This window comes from Peromyscus eremicus, chromosome 3 (assembly GCF_949786415.1).
Source record: "Peromyscus eremicus chromosome 3, PerEre_H2_v1, whole genome shotgun sequence".
Classification (NCBI taxonomy): domain Eukaryota; kingdom Metazoa; phylum Chordata; class Mammalia; order Rodentia; family Cricetidae; genus Peromyscus; species Peromyscus eremicus.
Window position 1 is genome coordinate 2,648,130 of NC_081418.1, and position 26,805 is coordinate 2,674,934.

The 26,805-nt window shown below is 41.8% G+C and overlaps 2 protein-coding genes across 8 annotated transcripts in view; one reads left to right on the top strand and one right to left on the bottom strand.

Annotated features, from left to right (window-relative positions):
• The window catches only part of Fbxl13 (F-box and leucine rich repeat protein 13), a 207,044-nt gene extending 191,848 nt beyond the window's left edge, over positions 1-15,196 (top strand). For 4 of the 6 annotated variants that reach the window (XM_059257217.1, XM_059257219.1, XM_059257222.1 and 1 more), the window contains 3 exons: positions 4,713-4,847; positions 11,226-11,389; positions 14,906-15,196. In XM_059257217.1, the coding sequence (XP_059113200.1) occupies positions 4,713-4,847; positions 11,226-11,389; positions 14,906-15,107 (501 nt within the window). In that variant the 3' untranslated portion in view covers positions 15,108-15,196. Of the gene's footprint in view, positions 1-4,712; positions 4,848-5,720; positions 5,939-11,225; positions 11,390-14,905 lie in introns of those variants that run through there. The other 2 variants (XM_059257220.1, XM_059257223.1) reach the window with 2 other exon arrangements.
• A 1,635-nt stretch (positions 15,197-16,831) lies between these two features.
• The window catches only part of Fam185a (family with sequence similarity 185 member A), a 50,720-nt gene continuing 40,746 nt past the window's right edge, over positions 16,832-26,805 (bottom strand). For both annotated transcript variants that reach the window (XM_059257240.1, XM_059257239.1), the window contains one exon: positions 16,832-18,701. In XM_059257240.1, coding sequence (XP_059113223.1) covers positions 18,589-18,701 — 113 coding nt within the window. In that variant the 3' untranslated portion in view covers positions 16,832-18,588. The remainder of the gene's footprint in view (positions 18,702-26,805) is intronic.

Below are 26,805 nucleotides of genomic sequence, written 5' to 3' on the forward strand. Positions count from 1 at the left end.
GAAACCAGCAGCCCTCCCTGCCTGAGGATTAGAGCATAATTAATTTCCCCGCCCTTCTTGTGTACAGGAACCCTAGCTAGGGAGGTCAGGAAATAGACAGGGCACCAGGCTCCATGGAGTGCATGACCAAGCCAGGACCACCCCCACCTACGCTGATGCCTGGTAGGAAGAAGGCAATCTTTGAGGAAATGTACCTCCACATCTCATGACTGTGTGAGGCCTAAGAAACTGAAGTTTCATATTTAGTGTATCATTTATAATTGTGGAAATTGTACTTTTAGCTTTGAGCCACCTCAACTCATCTTTGTTACAGAAGTTAGTTCCTGAGAGCACAATGGATTTTTTCCACAATTATCAACAGAGAGAAAAACAAAACAAAAAGTTCCAACTTCGCAGGACAATAAATGGGGCCCCAATGAGGCTCGCTGTCAAGAGAGTGTCGTGAGAATGGACGGCAAAAGCCGGGGTTTGGACAAAGAGCTGCCACCTGTTGAGATGGATTAACCAGGATTTGGGCAAAAGAACACTACTGTAACAACAAAGAAATATGAGTGAAACTCGGTCCCAGCTACATACCCAAATTAGGAATGTGGTTATTGGCCCCCACACTGTGACTCAGTGCAGAAGACATGGACATTTTCCGTAAAAGTGTTAACGCACAGCAAGATTGGATGATACACTGGAACAGAGCCAAACGGGGTGATATCTCTTTCTCTTTCGATCTTTACTGTAAGGGACTGACTAGGGAGGAGCATAGAGTAGCATTTTCCAAGACTGCCATGTGAGGGACTGGGGCAGCTCTGGAGCCAGCAGGGTACCAGGCGGTTGTCTCTGGAGGAGAAGAGAGGACTTCACGAGTGACCGAGTTGAGACACATCTGCAGACTTGGGGCCTCAGGGGACTTAGACTGCTCTAAAGAAGAGATGAAGTATGGACTTTACCTCAGGGGACTTACACGGCTCTAAAGAAGAGATGAAGTATGGACTTTAGCTCGCAGACTTGCTACCAATTTAGCATCAATCTTTTTGTCTCAAGATTTCCAGGGAACTGATTCAGGCAGTCCAAAGACACTGGCAGTTGAAGCTGAAGAGGTGCCTTGCATCTCCCTTTAAAGCTAGCCAGCTCTCAAGCTTCCAATTTTTATTAATGATTATTATTCTGTGTGTGTACATGTACATGGTGCGCCACAGCATGTGTGCAGTCAGAGGTCAACTTTCAGCATCTGTTCTCTCCTTGCACTGTGGTCCTGGCCATTGAACGCCAGCCATTAGGCTTACACAACCAGCACCTTTACCATTGTCATCCCATCAGCCCCCACAGCTCAAAAACTGTTCATGCTAGGACTTGTCTCTTGTTCTTGCTCTCTGTCCATTCTCTAAGAGGAAACAATATTACCCCACACCCTGCAACATCAAAATTTTTGAATTATTAAAACAGACTTAATTTTCTGGAAGACACTTACATAGGACCAATCGACATCCTAGTATTTACTGAGAATGTACTGTGTTCTAAATGTGATGCTTGTGAGAGCATATAAAAACCAGCGGTTCAGAAAGGACCCCAAGAGAGTCATTGCACTCTTAATGGCAGGTGAGCTGAGAGACAAAGCCATTGATGCCAGTCAATGTACCACCCCGGGTGTGCCCCTGAGCTTGCTTATCTCCAGTGACAGTGACCCTTCTATCCCTGAACAGTGACTCCTTCCAATTTCTGGCATCACTTGGTTCTAGACATGACAGATTTCTGTGTAAAGTTAGTCACAACCCAGGGTGAGTCAGGCACAGAAAGAGCTGAGCCCTGTGGAAAATCCATGATCTGCATGGGCGCTGTCATCACTGTTGGCTGCTGTGGTCAGAAAAGGATAATTGCCGAGACTGCGTCCTCTCTGTAAGTATACATTTATTAACAGTGGTGCCACTCAAAGACTAGCAGCAGCTAACATTTAGTCTTCTTCAATGGATTTAAAAAGCTTCAGTTGTCAAGAGCTAAAGTACATTAGTCTATGGATGTATGCATACACTGTGGAGTGGCTACTTGAAGCTCGTTAGCATCCAACCTCTCATATACTCATTACTTTGTGGTGAGAATTTTTCAAATCTACTTGTAATTTTCAAGTTTATAAGACTGTGTTCTTAGGTTTTTGTCAGCTTCTCATGAGCTTGGGTCATTTCAGGAGAGGGAACCTCAATTGAGAAAATGTCTTCATCAGATTGGCCTATAGGCCAAGTCTGTGGGGCATTTTCTTGATTAATGAACGATGTGGGAGGACCCCTCCCACTGTGCACAGTGCCACCCCGGGGTAGTGGTCCTGGCCGAGGAAGCTGTGGAAAGTAAGCAAGTAGTCAGCGTTGCTATAGGGATGGACTTGGTCTGGACGTTGTAAGATGAGATGACCCTTTCCTCCTTCAGGCTGGTTTTGGCCAGTGTTTTATTACAGCAACAGAAAGCAAACTAACACAATGACATCACCATTAACTCTAGTATCACTGGTTGACCCTTTTCCTCCTACATACAAAAACTTTGCATGCCATCCTCAACAATGGATCAAGTTAATCCTGTCTGAGTGCTTCCAATTTCAGTACATATGTAGCTAAAGCATGTAGTAAACTTTATGAGGCACTATGTACCTCATACTAGCAATTCTTGTATAGTACCTCTCAGATAATACTGTATGCAGTATGAAACTGTAAAAGTGATCGATTTTGATAGGAGCCATATCATACATACAAACACATATACACATATAATCTGTGTAACCATCCTTTAGGATGGGTCCTATCCCCCCTCGCACCCCCCCACCCCCAGAGATCCATACAGTATCAGAGCTAGGTTCTGGCCCTCCAAGTGATGCCACAGTCCTGGGTTCTTTGCTAGACTGGTAAATCCTCCCTTCTCTGTAACTGTGTACTAGCTCTTTTTCATCCTCAGCTCTAAACCAATGGCAGAAGCAGAGGGAGAGAGGCACACTTGTGTTAGAGTCAGCCTGGCGGCCATGAGCTGACCTGACACTCATGTCCTTCCTCAGTCCTGAGAGCAGAACTGGCATGTAGCCCAGTCAGCACCTGTTTTCATAGAAATAAGAGCTATCACTCGGAACCCAGTAGTGTTCCCAGTCTAATGCTCAAAGTAAAGTTAATGGTAAGGTGTCGTGTACAGAGGATTCTGATTTGGTATTCTAAGCACCTGAGCTTCTTCACAGTGATGCAAAACCCTAGGAGTGACTGATGGTTGCCATGCTTACAGTGGTGAGGAAGGACTTGTATTACTTTGAGTTAGTCATGACATCTGATTTCTACTTGTCTTCATTTATTATCTTTTTACAGTCACAAGTTTAGTTTTATTATTGTGGATCATTTTGTCCTTTAAATATTTTTATTTTAAAGATTTTATTATTTTTATTCCTTCCATCGTGTGTGTGTGTGTGTGTGTGTGTGTGTGTGTGTGTGTGTGTGTTTGGGTGCCCACAGAAGCCAGAAGAGGGCATCAGATCCCCTAGAGCTGGAGTTCCTGAGGTTGTGAACTGCTTGGCCTGGGTACTGTGAACCAGACTCTGGCCCTCTGCACTTGTAACCACTAAGCCATCTCTCCAGCTCCTCATTTTGTTTTTATATAATATCTGAAGAGTTATAAAGTCTTTCTAAATCAGTAAATTAGCATAGATGCTATGAGGTTTCAGTATGGGACTTTTAAGCAAAATCTGTTTTGTGGATTCTCTCCCCGCCCCCTTGGATTGTCCTACCCACCCACCCACCCACCCCCAGGCTCCTTTCTGCTCGAGTTACCGCCACTCATTAAATCAGACAGACATATAAGCAAGAATCCACAGATGAGATGTGTGGGTTTCGTCTTTTTAAGTGTGGGTTATCATGCTCAATATAATACCTCCTAGCTTCATCCATTTCTCTGGAAATCTTGTGATGTCAGTTTTTTTTATAGCTCAACAAAATCCCACTGTGTCTGTGTACCATGCTTTCACTATCCATTTCCTGCTGATGGCTGTCCAGGCTGTTCCATGGCCTTGCTGTTGCTATAGGAAAGCAGTGAACAGCTCTGTGACAGATGACCACTGGCATTTCAGAATAATGCTGCACTCTAGGTATGAATTGTCCTAATTAGAAGAAGAACTGGGGCGCCAAAGAGACGAACGTGTTTGTAAGTTTTCATAGGTTGAACTAATGGAAAGTAAAAAGAACGTGTTCTTTCCACTGTCATCTCGCATCCACACCCCTTTCTTCCACTCATTGATGAATAGAACCCTATTAATTACTGATATGCCAATCACATTTCACCAGCGGGAACTTCAGAAAAACTGGATTTTGCTAGCAGGAATTTGAGTACTGATTAACTGTTAATTTTTGCTATACTGATTTTTTTCTATTCTCACTTTTTCCCTTTTATTTTCTTTATTAAGAACTTTTCTATTCACTTTACATACCAACCACAGATACCACCTCTTCCCTCTTCCCACCCCCAGCCTTCCCTCCCAAGCCACCCCCCAGCTATACTGATTTTGGATGTAATGTTTTATTGTTTGTTTTGTTTATGGCAAAATCTATATTTAAGGGACCCAAATGTATACTAAACAAACTACTGCAGGTGACGTGGCTTCAGATAGACACAGCATTTGGATCCACAAAGACTAAGGGAAAGTAAGGGGGAAAACTTTAAAAGAGGAAACAAAACAAACCTTTGACCTCGGAAATTTCTTCCAGGCCTACTGTAAAACCTCGCTGTTCTTGGAACACTTGGATATCTCCTACTGTCGCCAACTGTCGGATGACATTATAAAAACAGTAGCCATTTTCTGCACGCACATCACGTCTCTCAACATCGCAGGATGTCCAAAGGTGTGTATGGCAGCTGGAGCGTAGACAGGTCAAAGGGCAGCGCTGACAGAGGAGCCGGGCGGGGAGCTGGGCGGGGCAGTAGTCGGACTGGGCTTGGCATGGCTGGTGGAATCACTGGGTGCTTTTTCCCATCTTCAAATTGGAAATAGTTCTAGCATTTTATTTGTGCCAAAGTAGAATTTAAAAACATCCAAAACATTACTCTCATGCAAACATAGTTATGTGCTGGAGATTCATTTAATTCATTAATGAGAGAACCAGCAAAATAACGAAGTCATGGCACAGAGCATTAGAAAAAACTGGGTAGGAACGGAAGAATGAATACTGGATTATGGGTCTCAGGTTAGATCTAAGATCGGTTAATATCCTACAGGGCAATACAGCCAGAATCTTGGGTTAGAGTTTCTACTAGCAAAAATAATTTGCGTATCTCCTGGATGAAAAAAAAAATACTAAGTGTTAACACACAACTTCACTGACTTTGGACCTTAGTAAACAATAAACAGTGTGTGAAGTAAAGGCTGAAGTCTCTAAGCACTTCCTCAGTGGGATAGACATGTCTCTGTTTCCAACAAAAGGGTACGGAATTATCTTCAGTCTTAATTTCGACAACTTTCCTGACACTTATGTATAAAAGAAATAATGTGTATTATAATAAACACTGGCTATATTAATGCTTATAGGGGAAAGTGAAGCACCCACTGCCATACACCAGAAAACACAAATTGCTGACACTTAATACTTAGTTTTTCAGATTTTTTCTTTGTACAAAAAGGTCAGAAATGGTTATAGAAGGTTTGTGTTTTGTTCGTTTTTAAAAGATGGACTAATACTTTCAAAGTACAATATAACCTACTTTCTTTCATCTTATAGAAACCCGAGTCTGGTAATATGGCAGATCAAATATACACATACAATTTCTTGAAACCCCATCACAATTGCAGCTGAACAGTGAGGGCCCATTTGGAAAAGAAAATCAGGAAACAAGCAACGAAATTGTGGGAACTTGAAAACAGGTGAACAAGTTTAGGTGACCCGAGACAGCTCTGAACCCACGCCACAGCAGAGAAAGCTGGGAACACCTCATCCATACAATGGCTGTAAGCTTGGCAGCTCCATAGACTGCTGGGACTGTGTTGGAAGGGGACTAGAGTCCTAATTAAGCATTCTAGAGGAGCAGAGGCCCAGGTATCCTCTGCCCCACACCTCTGGGTGGACCTCCCCACCCAAACCAGAAGCATGAGCATTCATTTCCTCCATCCAGCTTTCTCAAGCCTGACAGCCCTGAAGCTCCAGACAAGGCAGTTCTTTGCAAGGAGGGAGGGTTGACCTATCACCACTGGATATCTAACACCCCTGCCCTCTAGGCACTGGGCTGCTAGTATCTGACCCCCTGTATTTCCATCTTGAAACCAAGAATGTCTCCAGATACTGCCAAATGTCCCCTGGAGAGCAAAACTGTCATTGTCTAGACACAGTAAAGCAGAGGAGGGTGTCTGTGTGGGGAAACGCCATGTTTGACTGTGAGTTTGGGAGCAAAAGAGAAAGGGGAAGTGGGGCCCCTGACATGGAAAGCAGACACTTTGGCACTTCCCTTCTCACTCAGTGTGGTTGCCAGAACTTTCCTTCAGGCAGGAGATTAGATGCTGATTCTCTAGAGCCTTCACCAGCCCCAGTGAGAGAGTGAACTCTCACACACCCTCCTAAATCACTCTTCACTCAGGTCTGTAGGAGAGCCCACACTGTTCACTTAGCTTCTGCTCAGAGGCTAGCCCTCCACTGATAACAACAAATGGCCAGTAAAGATTAGCAAGGAAGTCTCTAAACAGAAGATTAAAAATCCAAACATGTTATCAGGGAGAACCTGGAGTTGGCAAAAGATGCAGAAGAGAATATAAACCTTAAAAGTGCTTGGGAATGGCAAGCTGTTAAGAGCTTGTTCTGCTGTGCACATCCACTGGATTTTATTTGAATGGCATCACCCCGGTTCTCAGGGGCTGTGCACCCTTGCTGGGCTACGAATTCAGCTGCTTTACTGTTGGCTTAAGTGGACTGAGGGTGATTCTGGAACCTCCCGAATATTCCACACTAATGTATCAGATAAAGAAGAGGAGACAGGAGGGAAAAGATGTGATAAGCCAGGACAAACTAAAGCCAGAAAGTTTACAGTAAAAACTTTTTTTTTTTTTTTTGAGACAGGGTTTTACACTTAGCCCAGGCTAGCCTGGACCTTATCAGTAGACCAGGCTGTCCTTGAACTAGATGCCATTCTCCTACCTCGGCTTCCCAAGTGATGAGATTACAGGTGTGTACCACATGTCCAGCTACACGAGTTCTTTTACTAATGTATTTGGTTAGAACAAGGGAAAGTGGATGTTTTTTTCTGGTCCATGTCACCTGGCTCTGGAAGTAAGCTGTGTCAAGGAGCTTGTATATCAGCTGCAGTGGCCACCTGACTCTGCATGTGGACCATGAGCGCTCACAGCACGGCTCACTGGGAACTACTCTGGCTATTGCACAAGGCAGATGGAAGATGAGGCAGGCTTTCTGGTGGCTTTGCGAACAAAGGCAAGCAGGAAGAGCCTGCATGAAGAAAAGGCTCTAAAGAGCAGAGGAAAGAGAGAAGAGGATTCCTTTTTTAAAGAAAGAGCTCCTCTATAAACCAAGGGATTCTCCCCTGCCCCTACAGTAAAGCAGCTTTGACATAGATGAATTAACATCAAATGTATCACTCTGTACTTAACAAGTAGGGGAAGAAAAGGGAAGTGGAGTAGATTTCCTCAGAACATTAAGAAATCAGGCTTGGCTTTCCCATCCAGGTTGTACCAGTTAAGTCACAAATGTGTCCTGATTCAGAAGAGGTAGGGATACTCATTTGGGCCAATCTGGTAGCTTACTTGCTTCACTTTGCCTAATTTATTCTACTTACATTGCTTTTGAGAGGCCATAAAATATGTTAAGAGTCTAGCTCATCATTCCAGCTGCCCACAGTTGAACTGTGAGATCTGTTTAACATGTTTCTGGGAAGGCTAGCTTTTTCCAGCAGCCTGCTCATCTCCAGGTCAATCAGTAATGCTGGGCCCTCATCTCTATGGCACTGAGGTGCCAAGGAAAGAAAATGCCCCTGAGACCAGGAAGAAAATTGGTTGCCATGGGCCCAATGCACAGGCCTTAACAGGATTCTTAGCAGTGTGATTCTGCTGTCACCTTTGATGACCATAACATTGGCTTTAGGTAGGAGTTAGTAATAATTACAAAGGAAGAATAAAGGGAAAAGAAAGAAATCAGTGACAATAATGAAATATTGATACAATTCATCTTTGAGGGAAAGAAATCTCAAGTAGGCAAGGGGATAACTGTTAACTTAGTAACTGCATTTGTGTTGGGGGTATAGGCAATGGGTAGCAGACTCTCTGTATAGTGGTTACTGTCTTGTATGGTACAAAAATGTATTCATATACAACAAGTGACATGAAGTATGATTTGCAGATAGCAAAGGGCAAATAGGGTCAGTACAGGACAGCTGCCATAGTAGAAGAAGTCTCCACCAGACATTTCCCTTATACTGTAGCTAAGGGATTGCAGAAAGCAGCAACTTAGCCCCAACTATGGATTTTATACCCAAGGGGGAAAATGACATGCTAAGATGAATCACTGAGGGGCATCCTGTTTGCACGGGGACTAGAACAGAACCCAGGGTATCCAACCAGTCCCTCAGGGTCAGGATGCTGTACTCCAGTAGTCTAGGTATTTCTTAGAGCTAACAACTGAGAAAAAGATGGGACCCAGATGAATCCAACACCAACTGGGAGACTGCTAGGCATGTGAATACACTGGAAGTTATGGTTTCAATACGGAATATCCCCTGTAGGTTTATGCGTTTGAACACTTGGTCCCTAGCTGGCAGCACTGTTTCAAAAAGTTATGGAACCTTTAGGAAGTGGAATCTTGGAAATTCTTTCTGTTAAGAGATTTCAACATGGTCATAAGTCAGTCAGAGGTTTTATAATAGTTATAAAAAATGATCGATGGATTTTTTACCATCTATCAGCATGGGATGGCTGACATGTGATGTTGGATAATGTGTATAATCTGTTACTATGCAGTCAATCACCCCCTGAAATTGATGACTTGGACAACTCACATCTTTTTAAACCTTAGTAAAAATTTTAGTTTTAATTATGTATACATACATGTGTCAGCATGTAGGTGTGTGCAACTTGAGTGCAGTGCCCACAGAGGTGTTGGATTACCACTAGAGCTAGTTACAGGCAGTTGTGAGCAGCCCGGTATGGGTGCTGGGAACCAAACTCAGGTCTTTTGCAAGAGCAGTACACTCTCAACCCCTGAGACACCTCTGCAGCCCAGCCCTCTCCCATTTTATTTGCTCACAATCCAAGGGGCCAGCAGTTTGGGCCATGTCAGTCGCGTGGACTCCCACGAGTGGCTGTGCAGCATTGTTCACAGAGCTGCAGCCACCTGCTGGCTCCCTGCTGGCTCCACGCATCCTGCCTGTACATGCATCCTCGGCTGAGAGGGAGTTCTTTGATTGGACATGGTGTTGCCCTCCCACAGGCTCCCTGAGCTGCTTCTAGCCAGCAATGCATCCCAAGAAACAAGAGGTCAAAGCAGACGATGGGAGTGTTATTTAGCATGTTGAAAAGTAGTTACGTTTTAAGGTGACATATTTGTAATTATTTCTCCTTTGCTAACTGTTAAGATAATGTGCTTATATTTCTTCCAAAATAGGAAATAAATTTATTTAAAGAAACCAAGAGTTTTCTAAGACTCAAAGGGAACCGTGTTGGGAATAACAATCTGTCCAGTGAGCCAAGGCGAGGATCTTGTATTTGAGAGTTGGGAATATTAGCCAACTCATCTCCGCCCCCAGTTTCCAGCCCTTGAGTCATAACCGCCCAGACATCACCTCCTTATTGGACACATGGAGCTTCCAAACTACAGATGAGGGCTCCCTGTCAAACCCTTCCACTTTAAGTTCCATCTGCCTGAACTGTCCTGTCCCCTCATTGTCCTATAATGCTACAGGATTCTTTTTTCAATGACAACAGATCCATAGAGACTCATAGAGCACGGCAGGGATGTCTGAGGAATTTTTCTGAGAACCAGTTACAATTCTGAGCCTTGGTTCCAAGCATGTTTCAGAAACAGGGAATGCCTAGACAATGACAGCATCTATTTTCCCATACTTAAAAAGGATACATTTCAAACCAAAGGGCTTTTCTGCATAATTCTAACTTTATGTTAAAAAACTATGAGGTAAGCCTCATAGTGTATGTTTTTCTAAATGTTCATATATAAAGTAGAAAATTAAATCCAGCTGAAAGATTCCTTTCTAGTTTGCTCTGCAGCAAGTTTCAGCTCATCCATAGTCAAAAGCCAGACCCCAGTCAGTGAAAGACACTAGTGATGGAGTTGAACTACCTCTGCAGGACAGCTGGACAGATTTGTACGACTGTGGAACACTGGCTAAGATTTGTCTGAGTGGGACTTGAACTCTCTGTGGCTTCTGCCCATCTCCTTCTTGCCTCACACCTACTGCTGTACACTCATTCTTGCGTATGACCTATCGGAGATGTTCAGATCCTTCTCATGGAGGGCCGATCCTGGATGGAGATGGACTTCAGGATATATATGTTTGTAATTCTGCAAGATATGTTATTAAGCATACTTTTCCAAACTGGTAAAGCTTTACAGAGGATTTGAAGCACGGACAGCCCCATTGCTGTAGCATTTCCAAAGTTCCTCATAATGACACAACAGTTATTAATTACAGAGAAAATTTGACAGTGTTTCTCATGCAGACCAGAGGATGCTTAAGTGAAAACACCAAAATCACAAATCCTCTTGGTGTCACTTGAGGCAGGTATTTTATCATTCTTGTTTGGAAGTAGTTAAGCCACAAACTTGGCTTAGCATGGAATAAACTCAGTGAAAGAAAGCCTGCTAGGTCTTAAATTTGTTTGCCATGGCAAGAGTGCTTGTCCCCCATCCCCTGCCACTGGCTACCAATGCTCAGACTCTAACTACCCGTGTAACAGTGTCACAAAGAGGGGATTTTGGGAGATAATGAGGTTTAGAAGAGGTCATGAAAGGGACACTGCTATTATGGGGTCATGTCTTTGTAAGAAGAGGCAGAGGCTGGAGCTCTCTATCCACTAAGAGCATGATACGAGGCACCAGACACTGTATGTGCAGCCATCTTGTTCTTGGATTTCCTAGGCTTCATGGTAAGAAATAAGTGCCTGTTGTTTGAGCCACCTAATCCATCATATTTTATTACAGCACCCTAAATTAAAATACTGTTCCTGTGGGACAGAGTCGCTCAGTAACTGCTACTTACTTTGGCTGTGTGTGCAGATTACTGATGGAGGGTTGGAGACGTTATCTGCAAAGTGCCATTATCTGCACATTTTGGATATCTCCGGCTGTATCCTACTTACAGACCAGATCCTTCAGGACCTTCAAATGGGCTGCAAACAACTCCGGATCCTCAAGATGCGATTCTGCAGGTCCATCTCCGTGTAAGTAGGCAGCTGGATATGAAAGGGCTTGGAAATGCCAGAACAGCATGTTATGTGGCTGTGCCATTCATAATATGCAACAATTTATATTTTGATTGACTGAAATCAACATTCTGAGTTGAACCTGGGATGCCCTTCTAAAATTAACTTCATGGTCTTATATTCCTTTCACAGAAGCCTTTTACTTTCAGTCCCTTCCTCTCTACGGTCAAGCAGACAACCAAAGTTAATTCTGCTCCTTGTCACTTAGCTCTAGCTCTGCTGGTGAAATGTAGTCCACTTGGTTCATCTCCCTGAGTAAAGCAGCTTCCTTACCCAGGACTTGAAGAACTTGGAACTAGAGGAAGTGGGCCTCTTTCTGAAGCCTTCCTGCTTGCTATTTGGACCATGGACCCACTAAGCAGTTGTTTCACTGAAGCTGTTTGTGGGTGGAATGGTGGAAGAGCTGGGGTGAGGGGACCAGAAGTCCCCCTCCACACACACACACAAGAGCAAGCACAGAAATGCACGTTCTCATGTACTTCCTGTGGCTGTGCATAAATGCTTGGCTTACTATCACTCTTTCCTGTGACACTGCAGCCACAAGCAGTGACTAAACCCAGCCCATTTCTCTTCTCGGTCAGCAGCAACTTCCTTAAGATTGTTCTCAGTCCCCTACTATTTGTTAAGTTTTTAATGCCTCAATGCCTCTTATAGACCCTCCTGTTATGTGACAAGATGGATAACCATAATGCACTCATCATAACTTTTATAGAATCTAAAATGTAAAAAAAAATTAAGCGCTTAATTTACTCTAGCTTGTAGCTGACTGAAGAACTGTACTACACAACCCACTATTTACACATTCCCAAACTTAGCAATGAGTACTTAGCCTCCTATCAACTAGCCACAATTCTTTAAAACAAGTAACACATAATTTGGTCACCTTTCAAGTCCTTTGCTCCCTAAACACGCATTTTCTTTCCCCTGAAGTCAAGGACACTGCTGTCTATGAATATAATGTCCTTATCAAAGTCAACGTCAGCAGCCTTGGCGCATTTTTCTTCACTATTTTAGTTTTCATTATACACATCTTCCACCTGCTTAGTGAGGTGTATTCCTAGGCTGTGTGTGCACATGCCTGCACACATGTGCATGCGTGGTTTTACTTTTTATTTTCAGTTATTATGAACGAGATCATTCCCTAATTTCCTTCTGAGTATGTTATTGGTATAAATAAAGCTGCTAGGCTTTGGATGTTTTTGGAACTAGATATTTTACTGAAAAGTGTTTATCAGATTTAAGAATTTTTGAGAAGAGTCGTTAGTGTCTTTTAGTGCATGATCATATTGTCTACAGATAATTTGAATTCTCCTTTTCTCCTTGTATTCCTTTCATCTCTTTTTCTTGTATTATTGCTTTGGCTAAGAATATAAGCATGGTATTGAGTAAGAGTGAAGGGAGTGAACACTCTTGACTCACTTCTGATTTTAGAAGAAATGCTTTCCTCTAATTAGTGTGTTTGTTATAGGTTGTCATATATAGTCCTTATTGTGTTGAGGTATGCTACTTCTATCCTTAGTAGTTTTTGTTTTTGAGCTTTATCATAAGTGGTTATTAATGTTGTCAAAGGCCATTTCTGCACCTACTGAAATAATGTGATTTCTGAATCTCTTGATGTCCTGTATTACATTTATTGGTTTGTATGTGTTTTACCATCTTTACATCACTGCAATGAAGCCACCCTGATCATAGTATATGATCTTTCTAACGTGTTGCTGCAATTGACTGGAAGTATTCTGTTGAGAATTTTTGCATCTCTGTTTAATAAACAGGAAATGTGTGTATGTCTATGTGTACGCATGTGCATGCATGTATGTGTTCTTTGCTTCCTCATTTCTTCCTAAGAAAGTCTAAAGCTATTTTTAATAATTTGGGTATCAACCTCTTTGAGTCACAACCTTCCAAGAAAAATATATACTGAAGACAAAACTATACAGATTTTTAGCAAGTTCATGAACCTTTCTAGAGTCCATCATGCATCCACGGGGGTCTGTGAACTCTGGTGACGAGGTCCTTTTTGACATGTCAGCCTTCACAGGAAGGGTGGGCCAGGCTGTTACTTCATCAAAGGAACTGGAGATACATCAGGCTGAGCACTTTCACAAAAGTACTGTAAATGACTTTGGTGTTCCTGCTCCTTGGCCCCTATAAGGGCATACTCACAGCCTGGTAAGCCCTGAATTGGTTGAACTATAGATGCTTTTGCCTGGGGTGCCAGACTTTTTTTTTGTACAATTCCCAACTTTCTCTCACAGCAAGTGAAGCTGTGTATTAAATGTGACTAGTACTTTTTGTTTGTTTTTGGGTTTTTTTTGTTTTTTTTTTTTTTGTTTTTTTGGTGGGGGAGCAGAGAAAGGTAGCTGTCTGGTCGCTAGGGCCTAGGAGCTAGAGACCTGATCTGCTGGTCTGGAGATGGCAGAGCTGCCAGCTTAAGTCGTGCTGGGATCAAGAAAAATGGGCCTTGGTGGTTCGTGTTCCTGGAGTTGTGTCCATGCCAGTGGATGCCCACATGCTCCAGAAGAGAATTTGACATCGTTGCTGCCATTGTTGCTGTTATAAACAGTGGTGGCCACCACTGCTACTGTTTCTGAGATTGCCATTTCATAATTGGTTACTACAGCTAGCACAGTGGAGACCTTGGCAGCAAAAGTAGTTAATCTTTCATTCTATTGGGCATGATAAATTTAATTCAATAGTTATATACATTTCAATTGGCTTTAAAAGTTATAAATTTATAAACTCAAGTTCCATTTGCTTTTGGGATACCACCTTACAAGGACTCCAATTTTCAGTAAGGCTCGTTAAGGAAGGGAATGGCTCAGTTGCCTTTAGCCTACTGGCTATGGGTGGCTTAGGACTTCTGTTGGTCTTTTCTGTGACGAACACACAGATTGCAAGCCCAGCACCACTTTGAGATCTTTGGCAGCAGTTAACTCTGCAGCTCACACATGACTGAGCCTGTATGATAATGAGTATTCAGAGACGGGTAATGCCTGAGGGGAGGGGGCGCTCACCAACCTAAGACAGAGTGCCTGTGTGGCCTGGGCAGGTGTCTCCATGACGGGTAAGGTAACCTGCTGACGCAACCTAAGTCAGAAGCTCATTTTTTAGTAAAAGGGGGACCTATAGGGCCCTGGCCCCCGTTTTGGGTAGCTGTTGCCTTGCTTGCTGACCTTGACCTTGATATCCTCCCTATGCTAATTCCCTCCTGGGTTCCACCTTCCTGAATGCTTAAGGGAAGTTCCTTGTCTGCGTATCCTGCATATTGGGCATTAACAGCTTAGATACAAGATTGTAAAACATCGGTAGCAAACTTCTGCCCTCCAGGGTTCTCCCATTGTGCTGTAAGCCTGTATTTAAGACCTCCTCCCTCCTTCAATAAACAGCATTCGGCATTAAAAAAAAAAATGTGACTAGAGACGGTAAGTTTTCAATTCCAACTTCGGTCACTAACGCTCAGCACTGTTGTTGCAGGGCAGCAGCTCACAGGATGTCCTCTGTGGTCCAGCATCAGGAGTACAGCTCTGATGACCCTCCAAGTTGGTTTGGCTACGACTCTGAAGGAAATCCTCTTGAAGAGACTCAAAGCAGAATACAAACTAGAAATTACTCGGAACTGATAGTCAAAGAGTCATTCAGCAGTGATGAGGAAAGTCCAGACGCCAACCTCATATAGGAAAAACAAAACATCTGGAACTGACAATGTTTCTTCATTTGATGTTAATATTGTTAGTTGCTGGCTCCCAATAACAGCACAAAAAAGCAGCATGCCTCTGCTTCTTACTTCAAGGGCAAATGTCACCTTTATCTAATGAGACCCCAAGGTAACCTGATCAAGTTATTTTCAGACATCTATTTATTTAATGTATATGTGCCTGTGTGAGTCTGTGTGTGTGCAGGAGTCCACAAAGGCCTGGAACTGGTGTTATAGAATTCTATGAGAGCTATGTAGGTGCTGGGAACTGAACCTGGGTCTTCAAGGCCAGTAAAAACTTTTATCTACTAAGCCAGCTCTGAGCAAACTAAATTTAGATGAGATGATCAGATCCAAGGTTACAATGTAGGAAACAGCTTGGAAAGGCTTTTTTTTTTTTTTAAACAAGTAGGAATTGCTCTCCAGATAGGTGATGACTCTGAGGATTTGCAAAGATTTACTATAAATGATAGGGACATACATTTTCAAAGGAGGAGAGCTAAAAGTCAGCCCTAGATTCAATACCCAACAGAAGCAAATTAAAGAGAAACAAGACCAGAAAGGGCGCTCCTGTACCATCTCAGCTCTTCTTATCATGTCTGGGCTACACAGGAATTTTAACTATGAAATGCCAAAAGACAAAAACAAAACACCTTTCAATCTTCTTCTATGAAGAAATGGCCTTTAATTTCATGTCTAAAAACTAATTTAATATGCTTCTATCATGGATTTTTACCATTATTCGATCCATTATCTTTTCTGACTGCTATACACAAGCAGTGTCAGTGACATCAGAGCAGTCACTTATCTCATGAATGAGGTTAGCCTATTTACCTACAAATTTGAAAGAAAGTTAAAAAATTTAAAGGATATTAAAAAGTTTTAAAAGGCCTCTACACCGTATTATTATTATTGGATATTCTGAATCGGTTAAATGCTTTTAAATAATTTCCCTTCCTCTTTTTGAATGTTTTTGAAATCAGTGGCAGAAAGGCTCATGGGAGTCAAGAGCACGGGAATCTGTTAAACAGCAAGTTTTAAGATCTGAGCCAAATGACTATGGTAAGAGTGAGACTTTTAACGAAATCTGAGGTTTGTGGCAGCTGCATGAGAGTTGGCTTCAGAAGTCTGACCCCTGGGTGTTTCATGTCTACAACCAGGGAGACATAAAAGAGGCAGCTGGCTTCTCAAAGAGTAACATCTGCACGGGGAATAACAGGCCAAGGAAAAACATACCCTGCTATACTATCGAGAAACTCAGCAGGTGGCTTTATGGCCAAAGCTTGTTCCAAACTCTTAATGTCTTTTTAAAACCAAGAATGTGAGACTGTTCATTAATCCTGAGGAGGTAAACTTCAGAGCTACAGAAATGGATTGGACAGGGTAAGAATTAGAAAAGCAAGCTATGCAAGGAGGCCATTATGTACAATTCCACTAATAACTTTAAGCATTCTTAGCTGAATTCTACTAATTAATGACCTTTTAGGCTATTGTTGGCTACTTTTATCAACTTTATTTTTAGTCATGAAATGTTTTTCTAATTGCCTAAGAGTGAAAAAATATCATAAAAATTGCCTTACTGCCTCACCATTTCCTTTGCTTAACAGCTTAACACACAATCACCAAACAAATATCCAGCATGTCAGACATTCCGTCTTATATAAATTCTGATTTCATTAAGAGTGAATTCTAAGGGGATAGTCACAGACCAACAAGGCTGACTTTATTTCACAAATAAGATATTAGAAAGAATGTACAGATATGGAACATTAGTAAAAGAAGACTTACTATAATATTTAGAAAAGTTTATTTGAAATCAGTGTTTAATCACTGATTTATCCAAATCAAAATTCATAATCCAACAAATTGACCTGCTCAGTATAGTATAGTTTTTAATGTTAAATAGACATTTCTAAAGAAATGGAATTCATGAAGTAACTCTATAAAGCACAGCTTATAAAAGTGTAATTGCATCTTCATACATTTGGTGATAGACTAACCAACCATTCTTCCCCATAGTGAGGTACATCATAACCTACACAAGATACACTAAAGTCAGAAGCACCTGCTTCATCTACATGTTATATGTTTTATTCACAACTTAAGGCAATGCCATAGAAAGTATTAAGAAGAAAATCTGTCACATGGGCATTACAATACCAACAATCCTGAGGTTACTCCAACAATTGGCACCTTTACATAGTCATCTCTTGAGTGGGAGCTGTGGATGCGATGTGATATTCCCATAATCATGTTAAATATCTTGGCCAACCAAGCAGAGATTTCTCCAGCTTACAAGAAAGTCAGATATTCAGAGCATAAGAAGAATTCCGTGTGTTTTGCTTGAAGACAGAGTGTCCACACGAGGAAAAAGATGGGCATGTGGGTAGTGTTTATAAAGCGTGATTATTTGTGGAAGGCAGAAGGAAATGATGTCATACAGGCATAAGGAATTCCATTTTTCCTATAATGTGAGTGAATGTGGGAAGACTTCTCACCATAGTCCCCAGATAATATCCTCAGCCTGGCTAACACCTTTATTCCAGCCATGTGACACACTAAGCACAAGGCTACTAAGACTATGATCTGAGGTCATTACTGTGGTAGAACTGTTCTCTTGCCCCATCCAAGGACTTGCTTTTTATTTCTTCAGTAACTTGTAGTTGATAAATTCCAGATATAAATAATGCATAAGTTTTAAATTGTGTCACCTGAAGTAGCATGAGGAAATCTTATGTTGTTCCACTCAGTATGTGAGTCATTCTTTTGCCATGCACATGCATGCTATATGTGTATACTATCTATCTGTTAGTCACTCAGTGGCCATCTTGTCCATCCAACCATCACGGTAGTCATAGTGCCAGAGTTCAAGAAGTCTTTATCTTAGTAACGGCTCTAAAGTACAATCACAGTGATACTTGCAATTGGGTCTGACAAAAAGAAGCCACAAATGCTTTAAGGAAAAAGGTAAAAGTTCTCAACTTAGTTAGAAAACAAAACAAAACAAAATTATATGCTGAGGCTGCTAGGCCCTACAGTCAGGGTAGACATACTGTGTGTGAAATTGTAAAGGAGAAAAAAGAAAGCCATTTCTTTGCTACTGGAACTACAATGGTTTAAGTGTTTTGGCCAGAGTATATAACAGCTTAGTTGAACAGAAAAGGCATTCAGTTGGCTTATGTGTTTATAAAAACAAGTGTATAGTGGTTGACACTGTCTGTGGTTTCAAGAACCACCAGAGGTCTTAGAACATATTCGGGGGGCTTCTGTAATTTGGAACACAGCAATAGAAAACCAATTCTACAGCTAAGTGCATGTTTTGCAAAAGTCCCCGAGACTGTTCACCAGTATTTCCCGCTAATGCTGTTGTTATTGACGTTTACAGGAACACTGGTGTCTGCATTTTTATACTCACAGGTCTGTTATTCCACATTAAAATGAATAAATACAGCTGAAACCATTCTTAGTCCTGCAGTTTCAGAGACTGAAACCAGCTCTGATGTTTATAACTTACAGTGCCTTTGGGGGCAACGGCATTTATCCACCTTTCATGTCTGCTTGCTTGATTCAGGAGTCCTGAAATACAAAATTGCACCAAGTTCAGTTTAGGGGCTAAGAACAATATTTAAGCACACTAATCTTACTAGTGTATCTCAAAAAGGCAGAAATGCCTAAGAAGAGCGCCTTTGTAAACACAGCTTCAGTCAGGAAAGCTGTAAAGAGGTCATGTGGGTTCGCTCCTCTTCTTTTGCTTTGTAAGAACTACGGAGATGAGCTGTTATGTCTGTACTGGTTCTAGAATAGGTTAAAAGAGAGACTTCCACTGATGATAATTAAACTACTGCATCTGAGGTCTACAATATAGTCAAGTCTGACAAGCGTATTGGTCTGGGGAGTCAACTCTCCACAAGACAGTGGGCACTTCAGCCACTCCCACAGTTCCTTACACACTAATCTTTCACTCGTTCCCTGTTCCCCAGAGGCCTGTGTGGTGAAGGCTTCATCACCAGTGCACTATGGAAAGGTAGAACTTTCTGAGGTGGGCCCAGTGGTAGGTCTTTTGGTCACTGAAGTGTGCCCTTAGGGGGACAGTGAGGCCCCAGCCCTCTTCATCCTCCACTCTTTGCAGCCCTGAGGTGAGCAGCTGGGTGGTAGCACTTGCTGTGCCTGGCTGTGATGCCTCAGCACAAGCCCACAGGTAAAGGGCCTGCTGGCCAGAGACTGCAGCACCCCAACCGTGAGCCAGTTGTTCTCACTGGAAGCTGATTAGCTCTGATATTTGTGACGGGAACAGAAAGCTGACTAGTATCCTTTCCCTGCCTGGTATCCCTCCTCACCTCGCAACCTAGCAATCACTGATTGTCTCCTTTGTCACTGTGGATTATTTGTACTCCCTAAATCTTTACATAAATGGAACTGTACTGTTAAAAATGTCTTTTTCAATGAATTGAGGCTGTACTATTTTTCACATTGTACCAGGCAGCTTCCCCCAAGGCATCAATACTTGTTGAGTGTTCACAGGTGGCATCTATAGAACTTCTGGGACAGCTCCTCCTGGTCCCCACTGTCCCTGGTGCTTCAGCTTAGTCTTCATTCTGGGATTCTGCTGGGCCCTGTCTGTTTCCTCTCCCTGTCCTGCAGCCTGGGAACTGGGTGGCAGCCACAGGCTGACACTTTCTTTCTCATCTCATTGGTGTTCTAGCTGTACATGACCTCCGCTATCAAAACACCCAGTGGAGTCTCTCTCCTGAGATCCACTGCAGTGTGGACTTAAGAAAGTCACTACGGAACCGTTTAGGGAGTTGTGAACACGTTCCTCACTCCACTATCAACATTTTCTTTTTTCTACAGTGGTTTCCCTGTTAGTACCATAAGATACTCTCAGCTGAGGAAATGTTCCTTTTTAATAGACGACCTTTATGCCATACTGCAAATTCTCTATATTCTTGCTTCCCTTCCCTTCCCCCTGAGCCACAGTTCGAGTCTGTCCTCGAACTCCCTGCACCTGTTGCAGATTGCACTTCCTGTGCAGTTTTCCTGTGTGCTTTTCTTGCTATGTTTTCCATGTAACCAAGCCTCCACTCCTTCCCTTTGCTATCCTGGAGTAAGTGCCTCTCATTGCATGCAGTGAACCCCTGTGTTGGAGTTGTCCCTCCAACTCTGCAGTGAGGCTCAGCTTCTGCTTTACACTGTTCTTTTCTGTGCTTGTGCTGCATTTGGTAGGTATGTTGAGTGACCTTGCACTGATGTTTTTTCTACAATACAGAATTTCTTTTTCTTGTTATTCAAATAAACACGGAGAAAAGACTGGAAATCCTTAACTTGTTTGTTGTTGAACATCATTTAGCACCGATAACAAAACATCAACCAAAGGAAGACTTTCCTGGGCCTTATCCTTAATCTACAGCTCTCATCACTGCTTCAGGAAGTATCTGTCTTACGGAGTGCAAAGCTGACCTACTCATCTCTTTCCAGCAAGAGAGGCTAAGAGCAAGGCTGCTGGGAACACACACAGATGAATGACTTTGATTTAGCCTCCATGCTCAAATCCAGACAGTTTACGGACTTCCTGTAGGCTGCAATCATCCTGTCTTGTCAACAGGGACTTCATTAAAGCTCCTGGTCCTCTGGCCTGGGTCTGTGCAGATGCCATTCTAGCTTGTACGGTTTACAGACCTTCAGATGAAAGTCATGCAACACACTGGAACCTGGGGTTCCAAAGCCTCATCCTTATATGTCTCTTAGCCTAAAAATGGAGACAATTTTCCTGTGGCTAAGAAGTGGGAGAATGACCACCCTACTTTCCTGTAGCTAAGAAATGGGAGAATTCCCATGCCTTTCAATAAGTTGGAAGAACAGTTTTCTACATCATATTTAACCTTGCCATTTAATTTAGTCTCTAGCCTCCTACTCAGAGCTTCCCAAATATGTCATTTCCAAGTCCTTTCTTGTTAACTCAGAACATACTGATTTAAGCTGCACAAGCTAACAGACTAAGACAGGCTCTGGGAAGTTGTTTACATTTGCACCAGGGTAGCATTCCTACCTCAGAGAGTAGACTAAAGTGCAGTGTACTGGGCCAGAGGACGCTGCTGTCATATAGAAGTGCCACACACTGGCAGATGCACCACAAGAAGTATGTTAGGGAAATTCAGAAATGCAAATGACAACTCAGTTCCCTCACAAAATTTACTAGCTGGCTAGGAAATAAATCTTGCACCTATGAAGCAATGTGCAAATCATTATTCTAAACTTTTATCTTTTTTGTTTTGTTTTGTTTTTGTTGTTTTTGTTTTTCGAGACAGGGTTTCTCTGTGTAGCTTTGCGCCTTTTCCTGGAACTCACTTGGTAGCCCGGGCTGGCCTCGAACTCACAGAGATCCTCCTGCCTCTGCCTCCCAAGTGCTGGGATTAAAGGCATGCGCCACCAACGCCCGGCTAACTTTTATCATTTTTAACATACACATTTCTACATAAAACCTAACAACACATACATTCTACTCTAAAGTAACTTGAATTCTGTTAGAAGTATTTTAATCTTCTCTCAATCAAAGCACAACCAAAGACATTTTAACAAGAAGTCATTACAAAAGAAAATATTTTTTGAGCTAGTCCAAATGGTACCCCCATCCATTAAATTATCCATCAGTTACTTGGAGTAACAAAGACACATAGAAAGAAATATCCCCACAGAGACTCTTCCTCAGGCCTTTTCCTCTGCAACATCCGATTCTGCCTATTGTACTTTTCATCTCAGACACTGTAGCTTTTGTTTCTAAAGATGTAATTTTGGTCTTTTTTTTATACTTGGCAGGTCTTAACCTTTTGAAGATGAGGAAAACAGCTATGGTTTTGTTGTCCTTTCCTGCTAATTCTAACATATGTCAAATCTGCAGTGGCTTATTTTCTTCTTACAGGTCATGTTTTCCCTCTTGTCTCTGCCTCCCTAGTGCTGGAGTATAGTATAGACACCACAATCACGCTTTCTCTTCTCTTTGAATGTCTGATAATCCCAAGCAGATGCCAGCAGGAACACTAGAGCTGTTGAAGGCTAAATGCCTTACTTCTGTAACTCTGCAGTGTTGTAAGGCTACAGTTAGATGAAGTACCTGTGTTTATGATGTGAGCCGGTTCTAAAGCGATGGCCAGCCTAAGACCTATCTGCTCCCACTACTGAGTCTTCCATTTACCGAAGGCTCTCTGAAGACTTTTCTTTCTAGTCTGGCGGGTGAAACAGGCATTATTATTAGGCCAGTGTGGTAGCCGCCACATGTGGTGTGATGGGCTTCCTGCACTCTCCCCTCCTGCTTTCCATTCTGGTAGCCCTTGTCCAGTGGCTGCTTGCCATGGATAGCCTCTTCGTCTCAGCCTGTTTCCTTTCCTTTGGAGCCCAGTAGCCACCACTGTAATACAGACCTAGGTAGGCTACCTCTGGGCTTTCCCCTTCTCCTACACTCAAGCTGCCCACATCATATCTACCAATAACTAGAAACACATTTTACCTGGAACCTCCAGTGGCCACACCTATCAGGATCCCAGAAGAAATTTCATACCAGGCAACACACAGATACCACACTCTCCTAAGAACCAGAGAGGACAACAGAAGCCAAGGAACAAAATACCCACTCAACAAAGACAAAGCCAGATTTCAGCACCTAGAGTCATCCCAAATCCAGATGCCTAGATGCCAGCGTAAAAACAGAGTAACAAACAGGACAATATATCTCCACTAGAACTCACCAACCCTACCACAGCAGACCCTGGGTACTGCAACACAGCTGAAACATAAGAAAAAGACCTTAAAGTAGCCTTTATGAATATGATAGAGGTCCTTGAAGAGGAAATTAATAAGTCCCTTAAAGAAATCTATGAGAACACAAACAGGAAGGAAATGAATAAAACCACTGAAGACCTGAAAGTGGAAACAGAATCAATAAAGAAAACCCAAACTGAGGGAAATATGGCAATGAAAAATTTGGAAACTTGAACAGGAACCTCAAAGGCAAGCCTCACCAACAGAATACAAGAGATGCAAGAGAGAGATTCTTGGGCATTGAAGACACAAAAAGAAGAAATGGATACCTTGGCTAAAGAAAATGCTAAATCTAAAAAAATTCCTGGCACAAAACATCCAAGGAGTCTGAAACACCATGAAGAGAGTAAATCTAAAAATAACAGGAATAGAAGAAGGAGAAGAAACTGCTGTGGGATGTGTTTCTGTAAGCTGTGAATATGTGTTGCTATGATTGGTTAATAAAGAAGCTGTTCTGGCCTATGTTGAGTAAGGTTATAGCCAGACAGGAAATCCAAGAGAGAGACAGGGAGAAGAAAGGCAGAGGCAAAGGAGACGCCAGCCTGCCGCCAAAGGAGCAACAAGATGCCAGTAGTCCAGTAATGCCACAGCCACATGGCAACATATAGATTAATAGGAATGGGTTAATTTAAGATCAAAGAGCTAGCTAGCCAGAAGCTTGAGCCATAGGCCATACAGTTTATAAATAATATAAGTCTTTGTGTGTTTACTTGGGACCAAACAGCTGTAGGACAGGGTGGGAGAGATTCGTCCAGACAGGGGCCAGGCAGGACCGGAGAAACATCTGGCTACATTTGGCATACCAACTTGGGGCTCTTGAATTTCCATAAGGCCTAAAAGAGCTTTAAAAGGGCTTCTAAACATAACAGCCCAAAACAGCTTCCTACTTGTGTCTCTCATGTGGGCCACAGTACAGAGACACCACAGCATTCGGGCTTGAGCACAGCATGGCAGATTCCAACTCAGTATACAGAGGTGTCTCCAAGCTTTGCAGCATGCTGCATGGTGGATTTAGCTTTTACTTATACAGACAAAAAAGGTTTGTGGGCCAGCTGCACGCTACCTGGTAGCAGCATGGACCCTAGAGTTGGCAGGGTAAGCATGACCCTCCTGGGTACCTCCACCATGTTGGGAAGCTGAAAGGGGAGGAGTCAGCAGCCAAGGCTACTGTGGTGGTACTAACCATGCAGTTTAGCAGTTTAAAATCTCTCCTGGTCAGAGAAGAATTATAGATTCACAATGAGACAGATTCAGATGGAATAAAACTTTAAACAGTTTACACTGTATATAAAAAGGTACACAAACTTGAGAGAAAGAGAGAAGAGAAAGGATATAGATAGTCATAAAAATAAAGTCTTAAAAATAAAATAATATATAAAGAATATAGTAGGTCATGTAAAGATGGAAATAATTGCATAGAGAGTCTGGATTATGTTGTCTTTGGGATTTTTAACTGGAGAGAGAGATTTGATTGTAAAGGCTGCTGAGTTAAACCAATATACATATTTTAAAGGTTACTTGACTTCAAAATTTGGGTCTAAGGATATGTTGTTTTGGAAAGGAGGCTCTGCTTTTCTTTCCACAGGAAGCAAGAAGCTGTGGATTTGTTCCAGGTTAAGATGGATCAGATTTGATCAATCGAGACCTCCTGAATCTTAACAGATGGTATCTATCAGCAAAGGTTATAGATGGTCTTCCCAGGACTTGACCATTATCTTGAATTTTCTCAGGATCCCCATAAGATTAACAACACCCCAATCAGCAGGAAGTAACCTAGAGGACTATGCCCACATTCCCCCCACCAAAAAAAAAAAAAAAAAATAGACTATAGACATTTGTCTTTGTTTAGGGGGTTAGTTAAAAATTGTTATTGGCCATAGTCAATCTCTTTCTAAAAGAAGAAAGGGGGATATGATATAGAAACAGGGCATAGATATGATAAAAGGGTAGATTATTGAATCTACTTTTAAAGAGCAACAACTTCTTTAAAATACCCTAGAGTTGGCAGGGTAAGCATTACATTGCTGTGGATTTTAGTTTATTGATACAAATTTAAAGTTAATTTTGTTATACTGTATATATATTTCTACTCTTGTTTAAGGTATTATGTTTATGCAACTCATTTAAAATTGTAATGTATAATTAAGAAATACAGATTAATAATTAGTCATCTAGAATAATCAAACTTATAGTCATATTTGTTAAGTTTTCCAGGTATAAATAGATATATTTCAATTAAGTAGGTAATCTTCAAATACTTCAAAGACCTACAGAGTATGGCATTTAAAAATGTTTTAAGAACTTAGACTTTTCTGGACATTGAGAAATGCCTGCTCCTGGCAGAACCAATCTACTTCAGCAAAGATGATGGGCATTGAAGAAACTCCATATGGAGTTTGCTTTCTTTATGGCAAAAGTTAGCTATTTGGGCAAGAAACTGCTCTTGCCTGGACTGCCTGATAGTATGTTGTATAAACTAGACATGCAGGACCCATAGGAAAATGACCACTGAACTTTGCAAGGCGAGACTGTCCTTCAGGTTCCTGCTTTGCAGAGGAGACTGCCAGACATTCTGCAGGACACAGGGAGAAGCGACTGATGAACTTTGCCAATAGGCGAGACAATCCTTCAAATTTCTTGCTTCACTAAAAAGTCTTCAGAGACTCTAGGCCTGTAGACTGAAGATGGATGCCCCCCAAAAAAGTTCAAGACCAGATGGTTTTAGCACAGAATTCTACCAGACTTTCAAAGAAGAATTGACACTAATACTCCTCAAATTATTCTACAAAACAGAAACAGAAAGACTATTTCTTTTTACGAGGAATAAAAATCAATTCATAAGTTCCCTGCCGGGCGGTGGTGGCGCACGCCTTTAATCCCAGCACTCGGGAGGCAGAGCCAGGCGGATCTCTGTGAGTTCGAGGCCAGCCTGGGCTACCAAGTGAGTTCCAGGAAAGGCGCAAAGCTACGCAGAGAAACCCTGTCTCGAAAAACCAAAAAAAAAAAAAAAATCAATTCATTTTATTAGGCACAGTCATCCTGATATTCAAACCACAAAGACACACAAAAAAGAGAATTACAAACCAATTTCCCTTATGAACATAGATGCAAAAAAACTCAAAAAATATTTGCAAACTGAATCCAAAAACACATCAAAAAGATCATCCACCATGATCAAGTAGACTTCATTCCAGAGATGCAGGGATGGTTCAACATACATAATGTAATCTATTATATAAGCAAAGTGAAAGACAAAAACCATGGGATCATCTCATTAGATGCAGAAAAGGCCTTTGACAAAATCCAATACCCCTTTATGAAAAAGTCCTGGAGACAACTGAAAGAAATCAAGGGAATACAAACCAAAAAGGAATAAGTCAAAGTATCTTTATTTGCAGATGATAAAATAGTATATATAAGTGACCCTAAAAATCGCACCAGGCAACTCCTACCCCTCATAAACACTTTCTGCAAAGTAGCTGGATACAAATTAACTCACAAAACTCAGTAGCCTTCCTATATACAAATGACAAATGGATTGAGAAAAAAAATCAGGGAAACACCTTTCACAATAACCTCAAATAATATAAAAATCTTGAGTAATCTAACCAAGCAAATGAAAGGCTTATAATATATAAACTTCGATAGTGAAGAAAGAAATTGAAGAAGATATCAGAAGACAGAAAGTTCTCCCATGCTCCTGGATCCAAAGGATTAATATAGTAAAAATTGCCATCCTGCCAAAGCAATCTACAGATTCAGTGCAATCAACACAATTCTTCACACATCTTGAAAGGACATTTTTCAGCTTTATATGGAAACACACACACAAAAAAAAACCAGGATAGCTAAACAATCCTAAATAATA